The sequence below is a fragment of the Cavia porcellus genome, unplaced genomic scaffold, assembly GCF_034190915.1.
Source record: "Cavia porcellus strain 051 isolate PalLab524CR breed Dunkin Hartley unplaced genomic scaffold, mCavPor4.1 scaffold_22, whole genome shotgun sequence".
Classification (NCBI taxonomy): domain Eukaryota; kingdom Metazoa; phylum Chordata; class Mammalia; order Rodentia; family Caviidae; genus Cavia; species Cavia porcellus.
This window is the reverse complement of record NW_026947505.1, coordinates 53083573-53106936: the sequence shown is the minus strand read 5'-3', so window position 1 is coordinate 53106936 and position 23364 is coordinate 53083573. Positions and strand designations below refer to the sequence as shown.

Here is a 23364-nt window from a genome sequence, read left to right as displayed (position 1 = left end):
ATGTCTGTTAATTCCTAAACATAAAAAAAAGAATGGCTGTAAACCATCATTTTGGATTGAGCTGGAATTGGAATGCCCAAAGGAATAAAAATATCAAATTCAATTTGAAAAGCTAAATATCACTATTGTTCTTCACTCAGCCACCTTTATAATGTCTATGGAAAATGGGTTTTAAAACACATTCCTGTTACAAACAGCATTGATCCTACATAGAAAACAAGTAATACAGACCTCTTAGTAAAAAAAAAAAAAAAATCAGCTTGTGAAGATAAACTGCTATATATAAATCACATGCCAACCCCAACCCCACCTGTTAAAGCCCATGTAATAAACACTCCTTCTGGAACTGTTCTTATCCATGAGTTGGTCTTAGAAGTATGTAAAACAATCTCTAAAATTTTGGTGTCACTAATGCACGGAGCCCTAACCACAGCCGGAGTCAGGCAAATAAGACAGAAGGCTGAAGTGGGAGCCTAAAGGGCAGCAGGAGCCGGGGTGGACAGTGGAGGACTGGAAGTGCCCGTCCTGTGAGAGGGCAAAGCTACCACTTAGAGGAATGCCAACCAGACGTTACTGTATAGATACTCTGACTTTTTTCAAAGAACTATAGGTCTTATGTAAAATTTCAGGTTTTAAAAGATGTCATGTGGAGCTTTGCAGTAACTGCCAAACAGATAGGTTTTATCATATAGTAATATAATCAGTGTTAACATTCAGTAGTTGAGAAAGCTGAAAATACTGCTTGAGTATTAAATTTTTAATTTTTAATATTAAATGTGATTTTTAGAAATAAGACTTCTAATCCAGTCATAATAAACTTACAGTACAGGATTATCAAAATGGCATCATAATTTCAATCTTATGTTGCCAAACTTTCTCTAAAAGATTTTTTTAAAGAAGATACATGGACAGAATTTTCTTTGAATTTTAATGGAATGAAAACTGTGTTACGGAACATAACTTCTAGCTTTTCACAGCAGTTTGAAAGAATATGAGAATCAAATAAACATTCACACACTCAGTGAATGTGACACCCCCACAAAATTAATTTTCACGGATGTAAAATACTTTTCAGTATTTGTTGTTGTTTAAAGCAGGAGCTGATGTTTGAGGCTGTCGTCTCTAGGTTTCATCCACAGCTCTAGTTAGGTCCACCTTAACCTCGTGGGTTACTTTGCTTGGTCCACCACGAAGACCAGCCAGGTAAATCTGGGGCCTGGGCACTTGCGTGCCATCTTGCCTCATGGTCTGGGTGTTGGCATCTTTGGCAGGGTAAACCTGTGAGCAATTTTCTCTTCTCATGTGACTGAGATCAGTCTGTACCGAGTGAGTAATTTTCTGACGTAAATTGGCCTAAGTGGAAACAGAAAATAGGAATTACCATTTCTCAAAGAATAAACAACGTATAATATTGAACACTGGTTAATATCTATCATCTCAATCTACAAAGAAATTAATCTGATAACAGCATATTTCTTTAAAATGTTAGAATATTAGAAGATCTGGACTGAAAGAAAAACAACTTTTACTAAAAATTGGGAAATGTATAAAATGATGCAAATGAACACCCCAAAGAATATTAGAGTCATAGTCATGAGCTCAATTACTTGTTAAAATAATTTTCTAATTCCTTTATTATTCTACTTTAAGATTTATACAACTTAGATTTTTTCATATTTTTTAAGATAAAAGTTTAAGATTTATAAAAGTCTTTACAAACTAGGCTTCACCTTTCGTTTTCAATATAAAAAGCCCTGATGATGTCAGTTTATATTTACATTATTCTTCATCTTGCTTACTACCTTTATGAATTACTTGTAAACATGAAGTTGAACAGATCATGTGGGCTGAAAAGCAAGAAAGAGCTAATAAAGAGGAGGATAAGGGGTGAAGTATGTAGCTTAGGAGTACGGTACTTGCCCTATTTTCCATCCCCAGCTCCATTAAAAAAAGTATGTAAGTGCTGATGAGATTATAGAGGACAAGAAAAAGCTCATAAGGTATTATAGCATGAGTGAAAAAGAGACACCTAGAAGTTGAGCAGACATTCAGGTTTGAGCTGAGAGCCTATACCTTTTTCCTCCACACAATATCTACAGTAATATGACATGATTACTCCCCTGTCTTCAATAGCATAATTTCACTATTCCAAGATACTCTTGCCCAATCAAATAACTTGATTGTACATTGATGCTACCCTGAAAGTTGAATTATTTTTCCGATGTGTGGAATTAAACACAGGATCTCCTCCATGCTTCACAAGTAGATCTACCACTGCCCTTCACCCCACCCCTTTTGAATTCTTTGTCTCAAAAATCTTCACTATACCATTCCCACCAAGGCTTGACTACTGTTTCCTTGTCTAGTCCCATTCAAACCCTCAACCTACTTTAAGCAATGAAAGACTTCCCTTAAAAAATTTCATATTCGCAATAAATTCTGCATTTGCCATTCTTATTTTGAGGTGAAGTTTTCTCTTAAGGTACAAGCAGTAAACTCAGCTTTATCTCATGAACAGCCTGAGTTAGTTATCCTCAGAGCACTGCATTCCACATGATGCAATGCTCAGCGACTGTTAAGTCTCAGGTGGGAGTAAAACCTCATGGGAACTGAATACTAGGAACAGAAAGTTCAAGCAGTATAAAGTTTAGGCCCTCTGACTATCCATTGTTTTAACATTTCCATCCCATATCTGTATCTCTGTCTTGTTCTCATACCTTAATCCATCCACTGCTTCCTTCTTTTTCTTTGCATCTCAAGATCAACTTCAAAATGTCATGTAATTTAATTTATAAGTTTTGTTTCACTTCTGTTACACCAAAAGGCACAGAAATACTTTAGTGTATCAGTATTACCTGCTAGCCTATTATCCCCATTAGAACAAGGTAGTGGGATATATATTACCCAATAAATGTACCACAAGCTCACATGAGTTTAGTAGATAATAGAAAAGAACAGGAAATTTCTACAAAAAAGTAACTAAGAGGAGTGAAAATGGAACAATGATCTCGAATGTATATATGGAACCTGATCCTTTTCTAGGAAATCAGGGAACTGAAATGCTGCCGCCAGAGAGGATAGCAGTAGAATCCTAGTTAGTGAGAAACCCATCACAGATTGAACATACAAACAAAAAGAAAGCTAAACCACATATGATAACAGAACTCTGGCTCACTTCTACACCAATCAGTTCAGAAAGCCAGATTGCAACCTCTGAGCCAGGCACTGTGTGCACAACTCTAATTCCAGCACTGGAAAGTCCACAGAGGAGAATCATTGTCAGTTCAAGGCCAGCCTGAGTTACATAAGAGAGTGAAAAGCAGCCTGCATTACATAGCAAGACCCTGTCTCAAAAGACAGACAACAACAACAAAACACATTGTGACCTCTGAAGCTGTAGCAATCTGGCCAGAGTCGCTGTGATGTGGCCACCACTCCCTTTTTGCTCCACCTCCCTAGCTCAGGACCAAGCAGACAAAGCCAGATATGCTCACAAAACCAATCACACAGAATACCCTGTTTTTGTTAGTTTGCCTCCAGTTTCCTGTGTCACCACCCTCCAGTGGACATCTGAAGCTTTCCCTCTTTTCCCCCTAAATCTTTCCCATTTCCCTGCCTGTGTTTTTAGTCTGCCAAAGGCAAATCATGATGGCTGAGTCCATCATGTGTGCTGTTGTAAGCACTGAATAGATAGCCTCTGTGTTCTCATTTAGGTAGCCTTCATTTATCTCCACACCTAAAGAGATAGATAAAATATTCTAGGAAAAGGTTACAGACACATTCTTAATGTCATTCATGTTGTGCTGTAACTAAAATGCCGCCATCTTGTTCTGTATGTGTTGTTACCCTGGTAACCCTGTGCTCTGTCTCAACCTTTGTCCCCCTTTGTGAAAGAGAGTTGTTCCTGGAATCAGCCGACCACAAGTGTCTGTAAATAAGGAACTTGTTGACCACCAGCTGTGAAAATTTCTTCAAGGCAACTAACTAAGCCAGAAGCTCTGTCCCCAAATCAAATAGGGAACAAAAAGCCTTCCTCACTCTTACCCCCTCCCATCCCTGCTTTGCAGATTTTCCCCTTTATAAGCCTCCCAAAAATCTAACCTAGTTGCACAGTTTTGCAAATTGCAACGCTACTGTGCCGCTGGTGCCAGCTTAAATGAAGCACTCTTTCTTTTTGGACGTCATCTCATTTTTGGGGTACAACAATTCATACTGTAAATATTTGTTGTTTAATATGATAAGATACTGGGCTATGTTGGAACTTAGGGTGCTGAGAAACCAAGCAACCAGCTCACCTCCCTGGTGAGCAGCTGCGGTATATGGTAGGCTGCATCTGCCCCAGGGGAAGAACCACCAGTGTCTCCTGAGATCCGTGCCATGTTGGAACTTAGGACACTGGGAAACCAAGCAACCAGCTCATCCCCTTGGTAAGTGGCTGTGGCTCGGCAAACTGTAGCCGCCCCAGGGCAAGAACCACCAGTGACTCCTGAGATCTGCGCCATGTTGGAACTTAGGATACTGGGAAATCAAGCAACCAGCTCACCTCCCCGGTAAGCAGCTATGGTGTGGCAGGCTGCGGCCCCTCCAGGGGGAGAACCACCAGTGACTCCTGAGATCCACACCATGTTGGAACTTAGGGCACTGGGAATCCAAGCAACCAGCTCGCCTCCCTGGTAAGCGGCTGTGGTGTGACAGGCTGAGCCCCTCCAGGGGGAGAGCCACCAGTGTCTCCTGAGATCCACACCATGTTGGAACTTAGGGTGCTTAAAAACCAAGCAACCAGCCTGCCTCACTGCTAAGCAATAGTGAGCCTACCGGTACACGGGCTGAGAATCAAACATCCCACTCCCCCTAACCCCCCTTAGCAGATGGGAACCAGAGATCTGAGCATCTCTTAGGAGGTTGACCATATGCAATGTAGCAAATAAGGGAGATTTCCTTCTACCACCTTTTTGAAGGCAAATATTTTAACCACTGTTTTGCTTTATTCTGATTAGTGGTATTGCTCTATTCAATATTCTGCTTTGGTAAGTTCTATAATGTTCTGTATTTCATTTTATTTTGCTATATGTGATTGAAAGAACAACTAAGATAAGATATACTGTGATACCTATTACTGTTATCCCAGTAACCTACTGTGAAGTTCTGTACCAACTTCACTACACTGTCTCAATTGGCTTTGTTCTGTCTTGTTCTGTTGTATTTTACACCCTCAAAATAATTTAAAAATTTTAAAAAATTATACTGCAAAAAAGGGAAAGTTGGGGAAATTCCTTTGAGTGGGAAAAGTATGAGTTTCAGACATAGTTTTAAGGTGAGGCACCTATTCTGATTAAGGTGACTGAGAATCAAAAGGATTCATAAGCCTGGTGTCTAGACAAAACAGATTGAGAGTCAGACCAGACCCATGGATTTAAAAGAAAAAATGCTTCCCAAATGGAGTAGGCTTTAAATGATTAGAAATTAAGTTATTAAAATCTAACTCCAAATTTTTGAACTATTAAATACATATAATCATGCTATTCACTGGCTGATATCACTTGATAGTAATTTCATGCTTCTGTATTTCTAAATATGCTTATAATTCAAATCCAATTTACAAAGTAAATTTTGCTGTTTTAATGTTAACAAAGAATTCAGCGTAGAATGCATTATTGTATATAAATAACTTAACTTACAAAATCTATGCACAACAACATATTAAAATTCTCCAACCTATGAGTAACTTTAGAAAATATAGTTACAAACCAGTTTTATAGCTTTTCTTCTGAGTTCCCATTCATTCCACTCATATGACTGCACAATAGTTGGTTGCAATATGTGTGTGTCTGTTTGTGTGCCACTTTCACACTTGGTAATTGGTTTTACATAATGTTTGTCAACATCTCTCATCTAAAGAAATGGAATTTTGTGATTAGTACTTGCAAAACATAACCATTATCTATAGATAAATATTTAGGTAAAACTGTCACCAAATTAGAAAAACAATAACTTTAGAACATGAAGTATACTTATAAATATCAACAAAAAAACTCATAATAATTGAGCTGAGCAGAATTATTTTTCCAAATACTATATCTTTGTGCATGACTTTATGGAGGTTAATGGAAGAAGTCTATTATGGAAGGGAAAACATCCCTCATGCCCATGTACGTTGTCCTTCTTTGTGTTCCACAATTGTTAGCAGGAGTGAATAACTAGTTACAAATGGATAGAATTTTAAAATAACTATTACAGTTGGGGATGGTGGCACAGGCCTGAAATCCTAGCACTCAAGCAGCTGAGACAAGAGAATCTCTGTGAGTTCGAGGATGGCCTGGACTACATAGTGAGATCGTGTTTCAAAAAAAAAGAAAAGAAAAGAAAAGAAAAACAACAACAAAAATAAACTATTACATATTAGGTGTAAATCATCTTGGTTTAAACTATCAAAACCTCTTTACCTATGCATCTGTAGCATATTTAGCAAAGTTTTGAGGGTTTTTTTCTGCTGAATACCCAAAATTAAACATCCAGTAATTCCAGTCTACCAAAATACAGTAGTTTTGCACGTGATTTTGTTGGAGGGAGTGGGAAAAGTTTGAGGAACTGAGTTCATAGTAAAGAAGAGAAGGAAGATACTAACTTCTTTCTCCAAATCCATTACCAGGTAATTATGAAATGTCTACCATTTGATATATAGCTTCTGCCTTTAAAATTATGATTATATCATAACTGTTGGTAGATAAAAACACACTAAAGATAACCATACTGTGCAGTACAAGTAAATAAGTAAATAATGAGGCAATAATTCCTCCATGAAATATAGAAGAAAACTCACTTTCGTGGGTATTGTGTATACACCACATCTTTCCTGTTATCAGCCTTAGGCTTTCTTTTGTGTTTGAGCTATTTTACTAATAACTAATAATGAGATCAAGTAATTTTGGTCTATAGACACATAATGTCTAGCCTATCTTTAGAGATTCAACCAAATACCCTTTAAATAAGTATTGCTTTTATTTACACATTATTTGAATACATCAGATCTATAAACGTGTCTGTTAAGAGATTCTGTTTGTTTGTTTGTTTGTTTGTTTGTTTGTTTGGATGGCTTTCTTGACACAGGGTCTTATATGTAGTTTAGGCTGGACTTGAGCTCACTGTAGTCTAGACCGGCATTAAACAGGTAGTGATCCTACTGCCTCAGTCTCCTAGGTGCTGGGATTATAGGCATGAGTCACCCACCTGGCTCAGGATTCTCTTTTAAACTGACTATAACACCTATCAGATTCCCTCATTGATTCATGAATAGTTTATACTCTTGTTTTATTTTAAAGAGGGAAAAAAAGCACAGAAAAATTAAAAGCAATTAAGCAAACAAAAAAAAAACCAACAAAAGTCACAATGACAACAACAAAAATAATACAGGATTCCAAAATAAGATGATAGGAATTTAAACAATGGTTATATTACATATTGTTATCTTCAAAATAGTTGTTCAAATTACATGCAAAATTGACCAAACAATATGATTTCCCTTTGAGCAGTTTCTTTCCCATTCACTCTATTGTAACTTTCAGTTCCTTACACTAGTGAGACAATACAGTGTTAACACATATATGAGTCGGATTTGTTTCACTTATAAGTATGGTCTCTAGGAGCATCCATTTACCTATGAAAAGCATCAAGTTTATTTTTTGTAGCTGAGTAGTACTTCACTGTGTAAAAATACCACATTTTTCTTTATCCATTCCTCAGTTGATGGGAATTTGGGTTGTTTCCAAGATATGTGCAGCTATATAGATGCATGTATATTGCCGGGGTATGATATTTTTAATTCTTTTGGGAAAATACCGAGAAGAAGAATAGCTGGGTCAAATGGAACCTCTAATCCTAATTTTTTGAGGAATCTCCACACTGGTTTCTACAGAGATTCTACCAGTCTACACTCCTGCCAACAGTGAAAAAGGGTTCCTTTTTCCCCATAGCACCTTGAGCATTTGTTATTCATTGATTTCTTGATGTTAGCCATTCTTTCTGGAGATGATATCTGAATGTTGTTTTAATTTGCATTTCTAGAATGACCAGTGATATTGAACATTTTTCATATATTTATTAGCCATTTGTGTTTCTTTATCTGAGAATTGTGTGTTCGTCTCAGATACCCATTTTTTTAATTGGGTATTTGAATTTGGGGGCCTGATTTTTTTCAATTCTTTATACATTCTAGATAAAAGGCCTTTGTCTGAGGAAGAGTTGGCTAAAAATTTTTCCCACTCTGTGGGTTTTTCACTGTGTTGGTGATTTCTTTTGACGTGCAAAACTTTTTAATAAGATGAGATCCCATTTATTGATTCTTTGATGTATTTCCATGCAGTTTGGTTTTGCTTCATGAACTCTCTGCCTTCCCCATACCCACTTTGTCTTCTAGTGTATTTAATGTTTTTGTTTTAATATTTTAGATTTTTTACTTTAGTTGAGTGCATGGTGATAGGCATGGGTGTAGTTTAAGTCTTTTTCAGCACCACTTATAGAAGAGGCTATCTTGGCTGCTGCCAGAGTGGGGACAGCCAAACACAAGCTTCTCTCCATAAGTCAGTGCAGTTCATGGACTGCAGAGAGAGAGAACAAGACCTCATCAGGAAGTGATTCCCATCTGGAAACCATATCATTTTCTTTGTTTTCTTGGATTGGGTTTTATTCTCTTTTGTTTTGTTTGATTATGTTAAATCTGATGGCGTGAGCAGCTATTAAAAAGACAGCAAGACATATTATGGTAGCCATTTTGGATTTATTATTGGCTTGTTTTAAAGTTCTTTATTGCATTCATTGTTTTGTTTTTATTGTTTCTATTCTGTTCCATTTTTGCTATGTCTGAAGTATCTGCAGCTATATTGAAGACAACAAAAGGCATTCTGGTAACTATTGTTGATTTTGTAAGATTTCAAAATCCTGTATAACTTATACTGGTTTATTTTCATTGGTTTTATTCTGTTTTATTTTCCTGGATTTTATCCTCTTTAAAACTAGAAACAATTGCTGCACTAACTTTCTGGCTTCCTGTGCGGTCCAACAGCTCTGGGGATTTGAGCCTGCCTGCCTGCGCCCTCAATTCTGGAAACTGGACAGCCTGGACTGAGTGTCCCCATACCATCCCGAGCCCAGGGAGGGAGTTTAAGATCCTTGCAAGGGAAGTTTGTGGCTTCCTACTGCACTGAACCAGCTCAACAGGGCATGGGCCTGCTTGCCTCACACCCAGTGACCCTCTCTCAATCTGAGGAACTGGGTGGCCAGAGTCCCAGAAGCTGAGAGCATAGAAGAGGATTTCCAACAGGCCCAGGGGAAGCCTTGGAATAACACTTAAAACACGGAAATATAGCAAATGACAAAACAAAAGACCAAAATATAATCTCAAGCCTCCAACCCATCCCAAGAAACCTTAGGAGCTATGTAGATAAAACAAAACATATGCCATACACCTGAAATACCTGAAATAGTAGCAACTGAGATAAAGAAGCAACTCTGGGAAGCTTTAAAGGAATTCAAACTAGAAATAATCTCCCAGGTAAATGAAGAAATGATAAAAGAAATGAAAGAGATGCTGAACATATCCAAAGAAGACACAGTTAAAACATTGGAGAAGGTAAACAAAAAGATAGAATCCCTAGATGAACAATATAAGAAACAAACAGAATACATGCAGCAGATGCAAAGAGATATGCAAGAAATAAAAAATTCCATTGAAAGTTGTAAAAACTGCCTCAATGAAAGTGAAGATGGAATTTCAGACCTCGAAGACAAGATTGCAGCTAGTGAACAGAAAACGATCTTTTAAAAATAACAAGAAGTCAGGAAATAACAATTCAACACCTGCAAGATGACATGAAGAAAAAAAATAAGGTTGATAGGAATAAATGAAAAAGAAGGTGATAACAATGGATGTCAAGAGGATATTTAGAGAAGTAATAGCTGAAAATTTTCCAAACATGAGAATAGAAACTGACGTCAGAATTAATGAATCACATAGAACTCAAAATAGCCATAACCAAAATAAAACTACACCCAGACATATAATAATCACCATCCCAGAAATCCAACAAAAAAATAGAATATTAAAAGCTGTCAGAAAAGACAGATCACCTAGAAAGGAAAACCTATCAGAATCACAGCGGACTTCTCAGCACAAACAATAAAGTCAAGAAGAGCATGAAGTGAAGCATTTCAGATCCTAAAGGAAAATGATTTTCAACCTAGACTGATGTACCCTGCAAAACTGTCCTTCAAAATTGATGGAGAAATAAGATACTTCCATGACGAAGAACAGCTGAAGAACTTCATGACCACCAAGCCAATCCTGCAAAGAATACTGAAAGACAGTTTAGATACACAAAGGAAAAAACCACTAAGCAAAGCAGATAATTAAACAGAACAGAAAGATAAAGATGCAACAGCAGAGAGATAACATGTCAATAATAAACCAGCATTTAACAGTTATAACCATTAATGTAAATGGTCTCAATGCACCAATCAAAAGAAACAGACTAGCAGAATGGATCAAGAAACAAAATCCAACCATATGCTGTTTACAGGAAACCCATCTAACCCAGAAGTATACTCACAGACTGAAAGTCAAAGGATGGAAAACAATACTTCATGCAACAGGAATCCAAAAAAAAAAAAAAGCAGGAGTAGCCATTCTGTTTGCAGACAATGTGAACTTTAAACCAACAATGATCATAAAGGACAAAGAAGGTCACTACGTACTCTTTAGGGGAAAACTCCAAGAGGAAGAGATAACTATCTTAAATATATATGCACCAAACTGCAGAGCACCCAGTTATATAAAACAACTATTAACAGAAATGAAAACTCAAATTATCAGTAACACAATTGTAACAGGAGACCTTAACATGCCATTGACACCAAGGGACAGATCAACCAGACAGAAAATGAGCAAAGAAATAACAGAACTGAATCACACCTGTGAACAAATGGACTTGATAGACATATACAGAATGTTCCACCCAACAACATCAGAATACACATTCTTCTCAGCAGTAAATGGGTCATTCTCTAAAATAGACCATATATTAGCTCACAGAACATATTTAAACAAAGGCAAAATAGTTGAAATCATCCCTTGCATGTTATTGGATCATAGCGCTCTGAAATTAGAAATTAATGATAAAAGATACTGCAAAAATTCCACAAACAAATGGAAACTGAATAACACACTCTTGAGTAATCAGTGGGTCACAGAAGAAATTAAACAATACCTACAAGAAAATGAAAATGCAGATACAACTTACCAGAGTCTGTGGGATGCAATGAAAGCTGTCCTCAGAGGAAAATTTATTGCATTGAGTTCCCACATCAGGAAAACAGAACGAATACAAATAAATAACCTGATGCTACACCTCAAACATCTAGAAAAAGAAGAGCAAGTCAAGCCCAAAGCCAAACGAAGAGAGGAAATTATAAAAATCCGAGCAGAAATCAATGCAATAGAGACTAAGAAAACAATCCAAAGAATCAGTGAATCAAAGAGTTGGTTTTTTCATCTTGTTTTGAAGTCTCATCTAGCTTTTGTTCTTCTGTCTCCAATGGTCTAAACAGGTTGTATCTTATTGGATTTTGTTATGTACGATAGTATAAGCAAAAACCTTTTAAAGACAAGGAGATTATACAGAGACCATTGTTCATTTTCTGTTAGTCGATTCTAAATACTCTATAATGCTGTCATTCTCTTAAATGGTTTTACATTGTTTTGATATACTTAATGCTACAGTATATGAAGTTGTACTCAAGGACTTCAGGGAGGGAGTCAATATGGTAACTATTTTTGGGTCAGGATTATCTGGTGGTGAAACACTATTCTGCTTAAATGGTTATGTTTTGATCTGCCCTGTTTCGCTGTTATGCCCTCTTTTTTCTCAATCTCCACTCCATTATTTACTTTTTTATTTTTATGCATTTAATTAAAGGGAAAAATATAGCAGGATATAATATAGTAACCCACTTTGACTTTCTATTATCTCGATTTGAAGCCCTGTATTACTCTCACCATCTTGTTTTTGACTGAGGTTCCTCTATTCTGTTTTGCTGGATAGTATCAGGTTCAAAAGTTTAGGCATCAGCTGAGAAGATAATGAGATTCATTATGACGCCCATTCTCGTTGACTTTTATCTACTTTTGAAGACCTACAATATCTCCAATGTTTTGGTTTTGTCGGTTTTATTCTTTATGGTTTTGTTCAATTGTATTACAACTAATGATATAGGCAATTCTATTAGAAATAGCGGGAGGCATTATGGTAACCATTGTTGATCACCTTGTATTATGTTTTTATATTATCTATTATGTCCACCCTTTTGACTTGACCGATTCTGTTCTGTTATGTCACATTTGGTTTTACTCTCTTCCAAAAAAGCAATAAGAACCGTGGGAGCAATGAAACCCAAAATGTGTAATAGTCACTGTACAAAAGAGAGGAAAAGAAAGTGCTCTAAACTATATAACTGCATGTATATTTAAATGTATAAGATAGAAAATGATATCACAGAGTTTTATTGGATCATTGAACAGAACTGTTTGCAATATCATTGTTGGAATGTCCACTCTACAAGCTTTAATTTTGTGACTTGAACAATTATTTCTAAGATGGCAATATGTAATCCATTAACTAGTGATTTCCTACTGTGCATTTTTTTCTTCTGTAAATCTGTATAACTTGTACCCCTTCACTGTTTTTTTTCTTTCTTTTCTTTTCTCCTTAAATAAATTTAAAAAAATTCAATTATGCTCTTTAAAAAAAAAAAGAGTTGGTTTTTTGAAAGAATGAATAAAATTGATAAGCCGCTAGCCAACCTTATTTTAAAAAGGGAAGAAAAAGCTCAAATTCATGCAATAAGGAATGAAAAAGGCAAAATCACTACAGATTCTGTAGAAATACAGAATATCATCAACACCTATTTCAAAAACCTCTACTCTCATAGGCTTGATAATACAGAAGAAATAGACAGATGCCTAGAAACATATGAAGTACCTAAGCTAGGTCAAGAAGATGTAAAACTACTGAATAACCCATTTTCTATTAATGAAATTGATAATGTAATTAAGTCTCTACCTACAAAGAAGAGCACAGGTCCAGATGGATTCACTACAGATTTCTATAAGAAATACAAAGAAGACTTAATGCCGACACTCCTCAAACTCTTCAACGAAATTGAAAGGGAAGCAATCCTTCCCAAGTCATTCCTGGAAGCAAATATTACTCTAGTACCAAAATCTGAGAAAGACCCAACTAAAAAAAAAAAGAACTACAGGCCAATCTCCCTAATGAACACAGATGCAAAAATCCTCAATAAAATATTGGCAAATAAAATGCAAAAAACCCTAAAGAAGATTATACACTATGACCAAGTGGGATTCATTCCGGGCATGCAGGGATGGTTCAACATACATAAAATCAATAAATGTAATCCACCATATCAATAAAGCCAAAAGTAAGAATCATATGATCATTTCAATAGATGCAAAAGAAACTTTTGATAAGGTCCAATATTCATTCATGATAAGAACCTTACAGAAAATTGGAATAGATGGTCTTTACCTCAATATGATAAAGGCCATCTATGACAAAACCAACAGCTAGTATCATCCTAAATGGCCATAAACTGAAGGCCTTTACCTTAAAATCAGGCACAAAACAATGATGTCCCTTATCAGCACTTGTATTTAATATAGCACTGGAAATACTAGCCAGAGCAATTAGACAAGAGAGAAATAAAAGGGGTAAAGACAGGAAAAGAAGAAGTTAAATTATCATTATTTGCAGATGATATGATACTCTACATAGAAAATCCCCAAAACTCCATTGAAAGACTCCTAGATATAATAAATATATTCAGCAGTGTAGTTGGACACAAGATCAATACACAAAAATGAATAGCATTTCTGTACACTAACAACAAAATCACAGAGAGAAAAATAAGAGAAGCCACACCCTTCACACTAGCAACCAAAAAATAAAATATTTAGGAAATATTCTCATGAAAGATGTGAAAGATTTATATAGGGAAAATTATAATACACTGAAAAAAGAAACTGAAGATGATCTCAGAAAAATGGAAAGACGTCCCTTGCTCATGGATAGGAAGAATAACTATTGTGAAAATGGCCATTCTCCCAAAACTGTTATACAGATTCAATGCAATCCCAATGAAAATACCATCAATATACCTCATAGATCTTGAGAAATCACTCCCAAAATTCATCTGGAACCAGAAGAAACCTAAAATAGCAAAGACAGTCCTAAGAAGCAAAGGCAAGGCAGGAGGCATCACAATCCCTGACTTGAAGTTATACTACATAGCAACTGTAGTAAACTCAACATGGTACTGGAATATAAACAGAGCCGAAATCAATGGAATAGGTTAGAAGATACAACCACAACTACAAACCACCTTATCTTTTATAAAGGGACCAGATATGTTCACTGGAAGAACGACAGTCTGTTTAATAAATGGTGTTGGAAAAACTTGTTTCCATATGCCGAAAACTAAGACCAGACCTATGTCTATCACCATGTACTAAATTAAAATCTAAATGGATCAAAGATCTGAATATTAAAACAGAAACACTAAATCTGTTGGAAGACAAGTTGGGTAAAAGCCTTGAAGACACAGAGGTAGGTAGATAATTCATGAACAGGAATCAAACAACATGGGAAATACTTCCCAGAATCAACAACTGGGATCACTCCTTTTAAAAAGTTTCTGCACGTCAAAAGAAATCTCTAGCATAGTGAAAAGAAAACCCACAAACTGGGAAAAAATTTTAGTGAACTGTCCCTCAGACAAAGGACTTCTGTCTAAAACATATAAAGAATTGTGAAAAATCAGACCCCAAAAGTTAAGGATCCAATCCAAAAATGGGCATCTGAGCTGTTTTTCCCTGTAATACAGAGAAGATAGATATATAAGTAGAAATTCACACATGGGAAGAATTTTTAAACTATTTATGGGAACAAATTATATAATACACGATGTAATGAACAGATACTCTGAAGAAGAGACACTAAGAAACCCAATGTTAATTCTGTAACATTATGATATAAAATCTAGCAATACTAATATTCACTTTTCAGAGTGATATTAGTCTAGTCTCTTAAGTTCAAAGATACACAGAAAAATAATCTGACAAGGCCCAACACCCATTCATAACAAAAACCTTACCCAAAATTGGAATAGAATGTCTTTATTAATCTGGTAAAAGCCATCTATGGCAAACCACCATCCAACATCATACTAATGGTCAAAAACTCAATTTCCCTGTAAATTCAGGAACAAGACAAGGATGTCCACTACCAGCACTTCTGTTCAATACAATACAGTTGTGTAAACATTAGCCAGAGCAATTAGGTAAGAGAAATAAGTAAAATTAATATGAAAAGGAAAAGAAGTTATCAGCATTTGCAAATGACATGATACTCTACATAGAAACCCCAAAAGCACTACCAAAAATGTGTAGAATTAATAGCCAAATACAGTAGCATAGCAACATACAAAGTCAACACTCAAAAATCCAAAGGATTCTTATATACAAATAAACTCACTGAGACAGAAATTAGGAAAACAATACTTTTCAAAATAGGATGAAGAAAAATGAAATACTTAGGAATCAACCTAATGATGGAAGGAAACAAACTTTATGTGGAAACTACAGTGCTGTGAAAAAGGCAACTAAAGGGAATATCAGAAAATATCCTCTGTTCTTGGACTTGCAGAAATGATATAGTGAAAATGGCCATACTTCCAAAACTGTTATACAGACTGACAATCAAATACCAACAGCGCTCCTCACAGAATTAGTGGAAACAATCCTAAAAGTCATATATAGAACCAAAAGAGACCCAGAATAACAAAAGCAATCCTGGGCAACAACAGCAAGCCAAAGCAAACTTCACCTCACAATCCCCGAGGTGAAGTTATACTACAAAGCTACAGCAATTGAAACAGCACGACACAAACACAATATAAAGCAAAAACAAAAAAAACAGACTTGATGATCAGTGGAACAGAAGAGGTAGAGATAATTCTATGTACATTCAGTTATCTTATCTTTGACAAAGCAGACAAACACCTTCAAGGCAAGAAAGAGAGACTCTTGAATAAATAGTGCTGGGAAAACCAGCTTTCCACATGCTGAAAATTGAACCTGACCCACATCTCTCACCATGCACTAAACTAAAGTTGGAATGGATCAAAGATCTAACTATAAAAACAGAAAACATTTAATCTTCTGGAAGATAAATAGGTAAAACTCTTGAAGACTCAGGTGTATGCAAAGATTTTATGAACAATACTCCAGTTGCACAGGAAATATTACAAAGAATTAATGTTAGACCTCATCATATTAAAAAGCTTTTTCACAGCAAAAGAAATCATCAACAGAGTGAAGAGATAATCCACAGAGTGGGAAAAAATTTACCAGCTACTCCTCATACAGAAGTCTAATATCTAGAACATACAAAGAACCCAAGAAATCAGACCCCTCAAATTTAAAGACCCAATCCAAAAATGTGTATCTGAAATGAACAGACACTTCTCAGATGAAGTACAAACAGCAAATAAATACATGAAAAAACTATTCAACATCACTTGTCATTCTAGAAGTACAAATCAAAACAACACCAAGATCCATATCTCACTCCAGAAAGAACAACTGCTATCAAGAAGTCAACCAATAACAAATGCTGGTGAGGCTGTGAAGAAACAAGAACTCTTTTCCTTTGATGGAGGGGGAGTATTAACTAGTACAACCAATAAAGAAATCAATATGCAGATTTTTCAAAAAACTAAAAAGAGTTTGCACTGACCTAGCTATTACCCTTTTAGGCATCTTCCTGAAAGAACTGAAAGCATCATGCCACAATGATGCATGCAAGCCTATGTTTACAGCACCACAATTTATAATAGCTAAATCTTTGATACACTCCACATACTCATCAGAAGATGAATGGATAAAGAAAATGTGGTATTAACAAACAGTGGAGTATTTCTCTGCCATTAAGAGGGATAAACTTGATTCATTTGTAGGTAAACCTTGAAATCACAATTTTAAGTGAAATAAATAGACACATTAGTTTAAATATCACAGTGTTTCTATTTTGTGAGAAACCCCAAGGGAGGTACAAAATGGAAAAGAGATCTTGGAAGTAGGAAGAACATGTTCAAATGGGAACGGGAACAAAGGAAGGATAAGGGGAAGGGAAGGAAAGGCAAAGAGATTGAAGAAAAGAATGCAAGTAAAAACATGGACCAATGCTTCTGCAAATGGGGGAGGAGTGGAATCAGGAGAAAAGGGACAAATCAAGATACTATATATAGGTACAAATTCCCTAATGAATGTGAGTAATATGTATGGCAAACACATCATAGCAAAAAAAGTTTCTTTTTCTTGCTGGGCATGATGGTGCATACCTATCAGAACTTGGGAGGCTGAGCAGGAGTATTTCCAAGAGTTTCAGGTCAGCTTGGGCTGCAAAGTAAATGCAAGACCAACTGATCCGCATAGTGAGATTCTATCTCAAAAATCCAAAATAATTTTTTTGATGACTTAAACCAAAACATAGATTGTTTTCTTGCTATAGGCACTGTATAAACAGGTGTTTGCTTATAGTTAGTTTGTGATAGAGATACATTTCATATGTGCTTTGCCTTATAAAATATGTTAGAAATGTAGGTTACAGATAGACATTTCTGTCACAAGTAGTTTTTCTTTTTAGCTTCATAGTTTTCATAGGATCAGAATTGATATGTTTTTAAAAGCCATCTTAATAACTCTTTTATAAGTGAAGAATAAAATATCCCTAAAACCATGAAGTTGTGTTAAGGCATAATGAACTAATTATAGAGAATACTAGGCAAATGGTATATTTATAAATGGTGCAATTAAAAATAATAAATATGTAAATTTCTCATTGCTTAATTTAATTCAATCCCAATTTATATTCCAAGAAGGCTTTTGGCAGTATATCATGAATCTACTGAGAAATTTACATAGGCAGTTTGGAAAAATAAAGGCATAGAGAAGAGCTTCTTTATCAGACATATAATCAAATATGTAGCTGGCTCTCCCTGTCAGTGCACCCAAAGACTCAACCAACTGTAGAGCAAAAATAATTTGGGGAAAAAACATGTCTGTATTGAACAGGCAGATGTTTTTCTTGTCATCATTCCCTAGGTAACATAATATATCTGCATTATGTGTCATAAATAATCTGTGAGTGATTTAAATATATAGAAGGACATGTGTAAGCTATATACAAATACTGTACTATTTTATATAAGGAACTTGAAAATCTACAGATTTCTGTATCTTAGGGTTCAGGAACCAGTCTCCACAGATATCAAGGGATAACTGTGTTACAAAGCAAAAATAATTGAAACAACGTATATCTTAGTTAGTTTTCTCATTGCTGAGACAAAATACCAATACCCACATGATAAAGGAAGAAAGGTATATTTCAGCTCACAGTTTGCAGAGAGTTCAGTCCATATTTGCTGGCCCCACGGCAGGGCAGCACAAGTGGATGTCATAGAGGACCAATAGTTTACGGCAGGGAGAAGGCAGGGGGCAGAAAGCAGAGCGGCATGCCTCCTCTCTCCCCTGATTGGTGTGGCCCACACCCAGGTGAGGCTTTCACTAACCGCACCCAGGACGTGCTAATTCCAATTAATGCAACTCCAGTTTACATCCCAGGATATAATTTAGCACCACTCACCAGTCTTACGTGCCCTAGAGACAGCCAGTTGCAAATAACCCCGCCTGTGAAAGTGTGAGGCTTGGGGGGACATCAAAATATAAGCCCCAAAAGTATTCAGAATTCAATTAAATGATTCTTTGTATTGTTTTCTTAGCCCAAATTTCATTGATTGCTGCTCTTATTTTACTAATTTGCTTCCTTACACAAGTTCTGGATTTGGATTGTTCTTGTTTCTCTAGGACCCTGAGGTGCATCATTAGGTTATCTACTTGGACTTGCTCTGTTTTAAAGGACACTAATAATCCAGAAGATTATTAGTAAGTACTTCACAAACTTTCATGCCAATGGATTGGAGCACTCAGAAGAAATGAAGAGATTCCTGTGTATATATATAAATGACAAAAACCCAACCAAGAAGACTTAAAAACCCTAACTAGCCCAGTAATAGGCAATAACAAGGAAGCAATAATAACTTTCTACCTAAGAAATGATTAGGAACCGATGGATTCACTGCTGAATTCTATAAGAACTCCAGGGAACATCTAATGCCAATACTCCTCAAAATCTTTAATTAAGCTGAAAAGGAAGATGTACTTCCAAAGTCATTCCTGGAAGCTAGCATTACCCGACTCGAAAATAGTGCTGCAAACCTCTACTAATAAAAATAAACAAACATAAGGAGTCCATTCGCTCTCACAGCTGTCCAAACTATCCAGGGCCTGACCTGAGCGATCCAGGGCCTGAGCACTGTATCTCCTACCTGTCCCCAGATGATTTAGTTTTTAGCTTATTTCTGATCTGCCCACCCCTGTGCGCAGAACACCCTTGTGTTCACGTTGCCAGCATGTCAACTCACTTTCTAAGTACTGCTTAGATCAGTGGTCTCAAAGCCCACTTAATTCATAGTTAAAATGTTGATTTTTTTTTAAAAAGAGCAAACAATAAGCATTTTAAACTGTGTATTTCAAAATGTTTTGCATATTTTAAAAGAAGAACTCAGTAAAAGAGGAGAGCCTGAAGGATCAAATAAAAAGTGAACAATGACAAAGATACAGTGGAAGAAACAAGATCATACAGCAATAGGATGAATTCTGTGCAGGTAGAGTTTTAAACTTTGTTCACTGCTAATTTCCATATGCCAAGAATAATTTCTGCCATGTAGAAACTGGCTTATTAAATGTCTGATGAATAAATTAAGGAACAGGCACAGACATACAAGAAACACAGTTTCAGATCCATTTTGTGGTATTTTAGTCTACTGTGACTTAAACCTGGTAAATTGTTTTGCGACTCTGATATTGAGTTACCATCTGTGTTACCTGTGCTGAGCACCCCTAATTTTAGATACGAAAACACTGTAGCTTTAATTATTCAACTACAGGCTTCTCTTTCAAGTCTTAATCTTGTTAATTTATCAGTTTGAATCCACATTTTGTTTTCATTATTCTTTGTGGTTTCCATCTTCAGATGTGAATTCTTTTCAGATAACCTGTGAAAAGTCATTTATTGGTTTTTTTGTTTGTTTTATTTTTTATTTTTCGTACTGGGAATCGAGCTCTTAACCTCATGCTTGCCAGGCAGGCGCTGGTGCTACTGAGCTGTAGCCCCAACCCATCATCTATTCTTACCTCTGCCTGGATTTGGGAATTATTCTTAAAAACATACAACCTTTAAATACAATATATTTTAAAGGTCATACATTCTTCACATGGACCTCTTTACCTGAGAACATGGAATCAGTGTTTCAAACTGTTGATGAAGTTCCAGAAGCTGAATCAACTCTGCATTTTTTTTGGCTTTTTCTTTAATTAAATCAATATAATTTTCAGGATTTTCTGCAAATGAGTATGCAGCATCTCTGGTACTGAAAGTGTAATACTTTTCTTTATATTTCAAAATTCCAATTGTTGGATTTCCTGAAAATCAAGAAAAATAACTGAATTAGGTATAAAATATTAAGTAATTCTATGTTTACAATATATCTATAAAACCATTCCCTATGTCCTCTATTTTTAACTTATCAACTATGTTTTCATAAATGATGCATTTTATTAAATGATATTTTATGTGAAAAGATTGTTAAAATTTTTATTTTAAAGTACGATCTTAAAATACATTGTGTATAAAACACTTTCCACTATCTAGATGAAAGATATTTAAAGATTCTCTATGAACTATAACTTAGACATCTGGCAGACTTTTTAAAAAATCTACTTAAGCTAAACTATTAAAGGATTATTTTTAACAAGCACTGCAACAAAGCCAAAATGGTCCATAAAGGATTATTTTTAAAATAACTCTGTGAGAATTATCAATGATCAAACATCTTTTCCAAAATCAAATTTACATGTTATAAAATATTTTCCATTATAAAAAGATTTGACATTGACCATAGATTACAAAATATCCCCAATTTACAGAAATTGTATTATACACAGTAATACTGTATTGTTCATTTACTGTTTAATTTGTGTAACAAGTATTTATTGAAAGAGTTCTTGGCATCAAGTAGACACAGGAAAACAAAGTTCCTGTTCTTATCAAATCACAAATACATCAGAAGCCAAAGAGTGACCGATGCTATAGGTAGAATGGAGGGAGAAGGGTGGGGAGGAAGGAAGAAAGAGCAAATCAAACACATGTAGAGAAAACTGCAAGTCCAAAGGCCCAGCAGTAAAAGCAGTCTCAGAATGTTCAAGAACAGCAAAGCCAGTGCTGCTAGAGCCGTGCAAACCAGGAGCGGAGTGGTGGCCATGAAGTCAGGGACACCATCTGAAAAGCATGCTGGGGAAAGCCAGAGTCACCTTGGGCTTTAAGCCCTGTGCTGTATGCCCCCGAATGGAAGGAGAGCTGATGAAGGTTTCTGCTGCCCAGAAATAATGCAGTAAACAGAACTGAGGCGGGCAGGACTCGCTTATTCGGAGAGCAGTCTAAAACCCATAGTTCTACTTTCCTGTTTCTCCCTATTCTTAGAACAATAGGTGGTGGACGATGGAAGGGACCATACAGGCCTCCTGCCTGGTGCTGGTACTTTCTCTAAGGGTGAACTGAGGTCCATAGAAGGCGGGAGCTTTGCTGAAGGCAGTCTTGTTCATCAGTGGAACAAACTGGGACTTAAAACCAGGCTTTCCTGAATGCAAGCCCACGGCCTTTCCAACCACATCGTGCCCTCTGTCATCACCCTATAGGCGTGTCTTTCTGTGTGTTTTCTTGGTTTCAAAAGAAAAGAAAGAAAAGCAGGGAGAGAAGAAGAAAGGAAAGCAAGAAGTGGCATGCACTCCATTCTTCTTTTTTTTGCACAGACTCTTAATTTTTTTCTCCCCAGGGTCAGTGATTATGATTTGGATCATTAATGACTTCCGAAAGGCTCATATATCACAGATGGGCCTTTTGGAAGTGACTGAAATGAGGGCACTGAATGGACTGTTAGGAGGCTGAGCCCAGCTGTAAGAGTAGGACACGAGGGAGCAGATGGCCTAAACTCAAAGGGTAGATTTTGACCCCAGCTCTTTCCTTTCTCTGCTTCCTGACTGCTGCGAAGTGGGTAGAATTCCTCTGTGATGCCTTTCTGCCACGGTATTTCTCCCTTGGAGCCAGCCAACCATAGACTGTAATCTCTAAAACCATCTGCTACAGTAAACCTTTCCTCTTTTAAGCTGCTTGTATCAGATATTTTCTCACAGTAACAAGATGTTGACTAACACATAAGAACCTCAGAATTCTATTATCTCAGTTCCCCACTGTAAGCTTTTTGTCACTCTCACTATAAAAAGGAACTATTATAAAAAATGAGCCAACTTGTGTGCCTTTACAGTATGTATGCATACAATTCCAATAATTCTTTTTAGTTAAAAAAGCAGCTGTTAAAATCAGTAACACAGAAAATAAATAAAAAAGAAAATGAAGGAAGAAGTTACTGGTATAAACAAGAAATAATTTTTTCAAACTTTTTCCTTCTAACTCTAGCATCCTTCTTATATTTCCAATTTACACAACGTTTTCTGGATAATAATTTATTTCTCTTCAGTGTCTGACTTACTCTTTGTTTTGGAGATACTGCAATAACCTATACATTATAGAGAAAATTTACTGGATAGAAAATATTTATTGGCTATTTCCTTAGAAGAATCTAACCTAGACATAAATCTTGACTTATGTATTTATAAAATGACAAAAAGTATTTTTAAGTAAGCATATCAGTCAAATAATTACTGCTTTACTTAGTAATTACTTTGGAACATGATTACTTTTATCAATACTATAGTAGTCTGGAATACTTTATTAGGTATTGAGTCATCCCCTTTCTGTAATACTATGACATACATGTATATTGTAATATAGGTTGAATGTATGTAATCTGAAAGGCCAAAATCTGAAATCTGAAATGCTCCAAAATCCAAAACTTTTTAAAAGGAGAATAAAACGGAACAAAATAAAGCCAATCAAAACAAAACAATGAAAGTGATACAGGACTTCAAAACAAGGTAACAAGAAATCAACAATGGCTATCATAGTATCTTTGAAATAGCTGCCCATGCCATCAGATATAGTAAAATCAACCCCCCCCAAAAAAAAAACAAGTAAAACAGAACAAAACAATGAAAATTATTTA

At 35.9% G+C, this 23364-nt stretch overlaps 1 protein-coding gene across 1 annotated transcript in view; it reads right to left on the bottom strand.

The window, feature by feature from the left end:
* Positions 1-914: 914 nt before the first annotated feature.
* Cfap206 (cilia and flagella associated protein 206) overlaps positions 915-23364 on the bottom strand; it is a 46556-nt gene continuing 24106 nt past the window's right edge. Inside the window, exons 11-13 of the mRNA XM_023564074.2 lie at positions 20475-20668; positions 5749-5892; positions 915-1353 (exon numbers count right to left, since the gene is read on the bottom strand). Of these exons, the coding sequence (XP_023419842.1) occupies positions 1123-1353; positions 5749-5892; positions 20475-20668 (569 nt within the window). The 3' untranslated portion in view covers positions 915-1122. The remainder of the gene's footprint in view (positions 1354-5748; positions 5893-20474; positions 20669-23364) is intronic.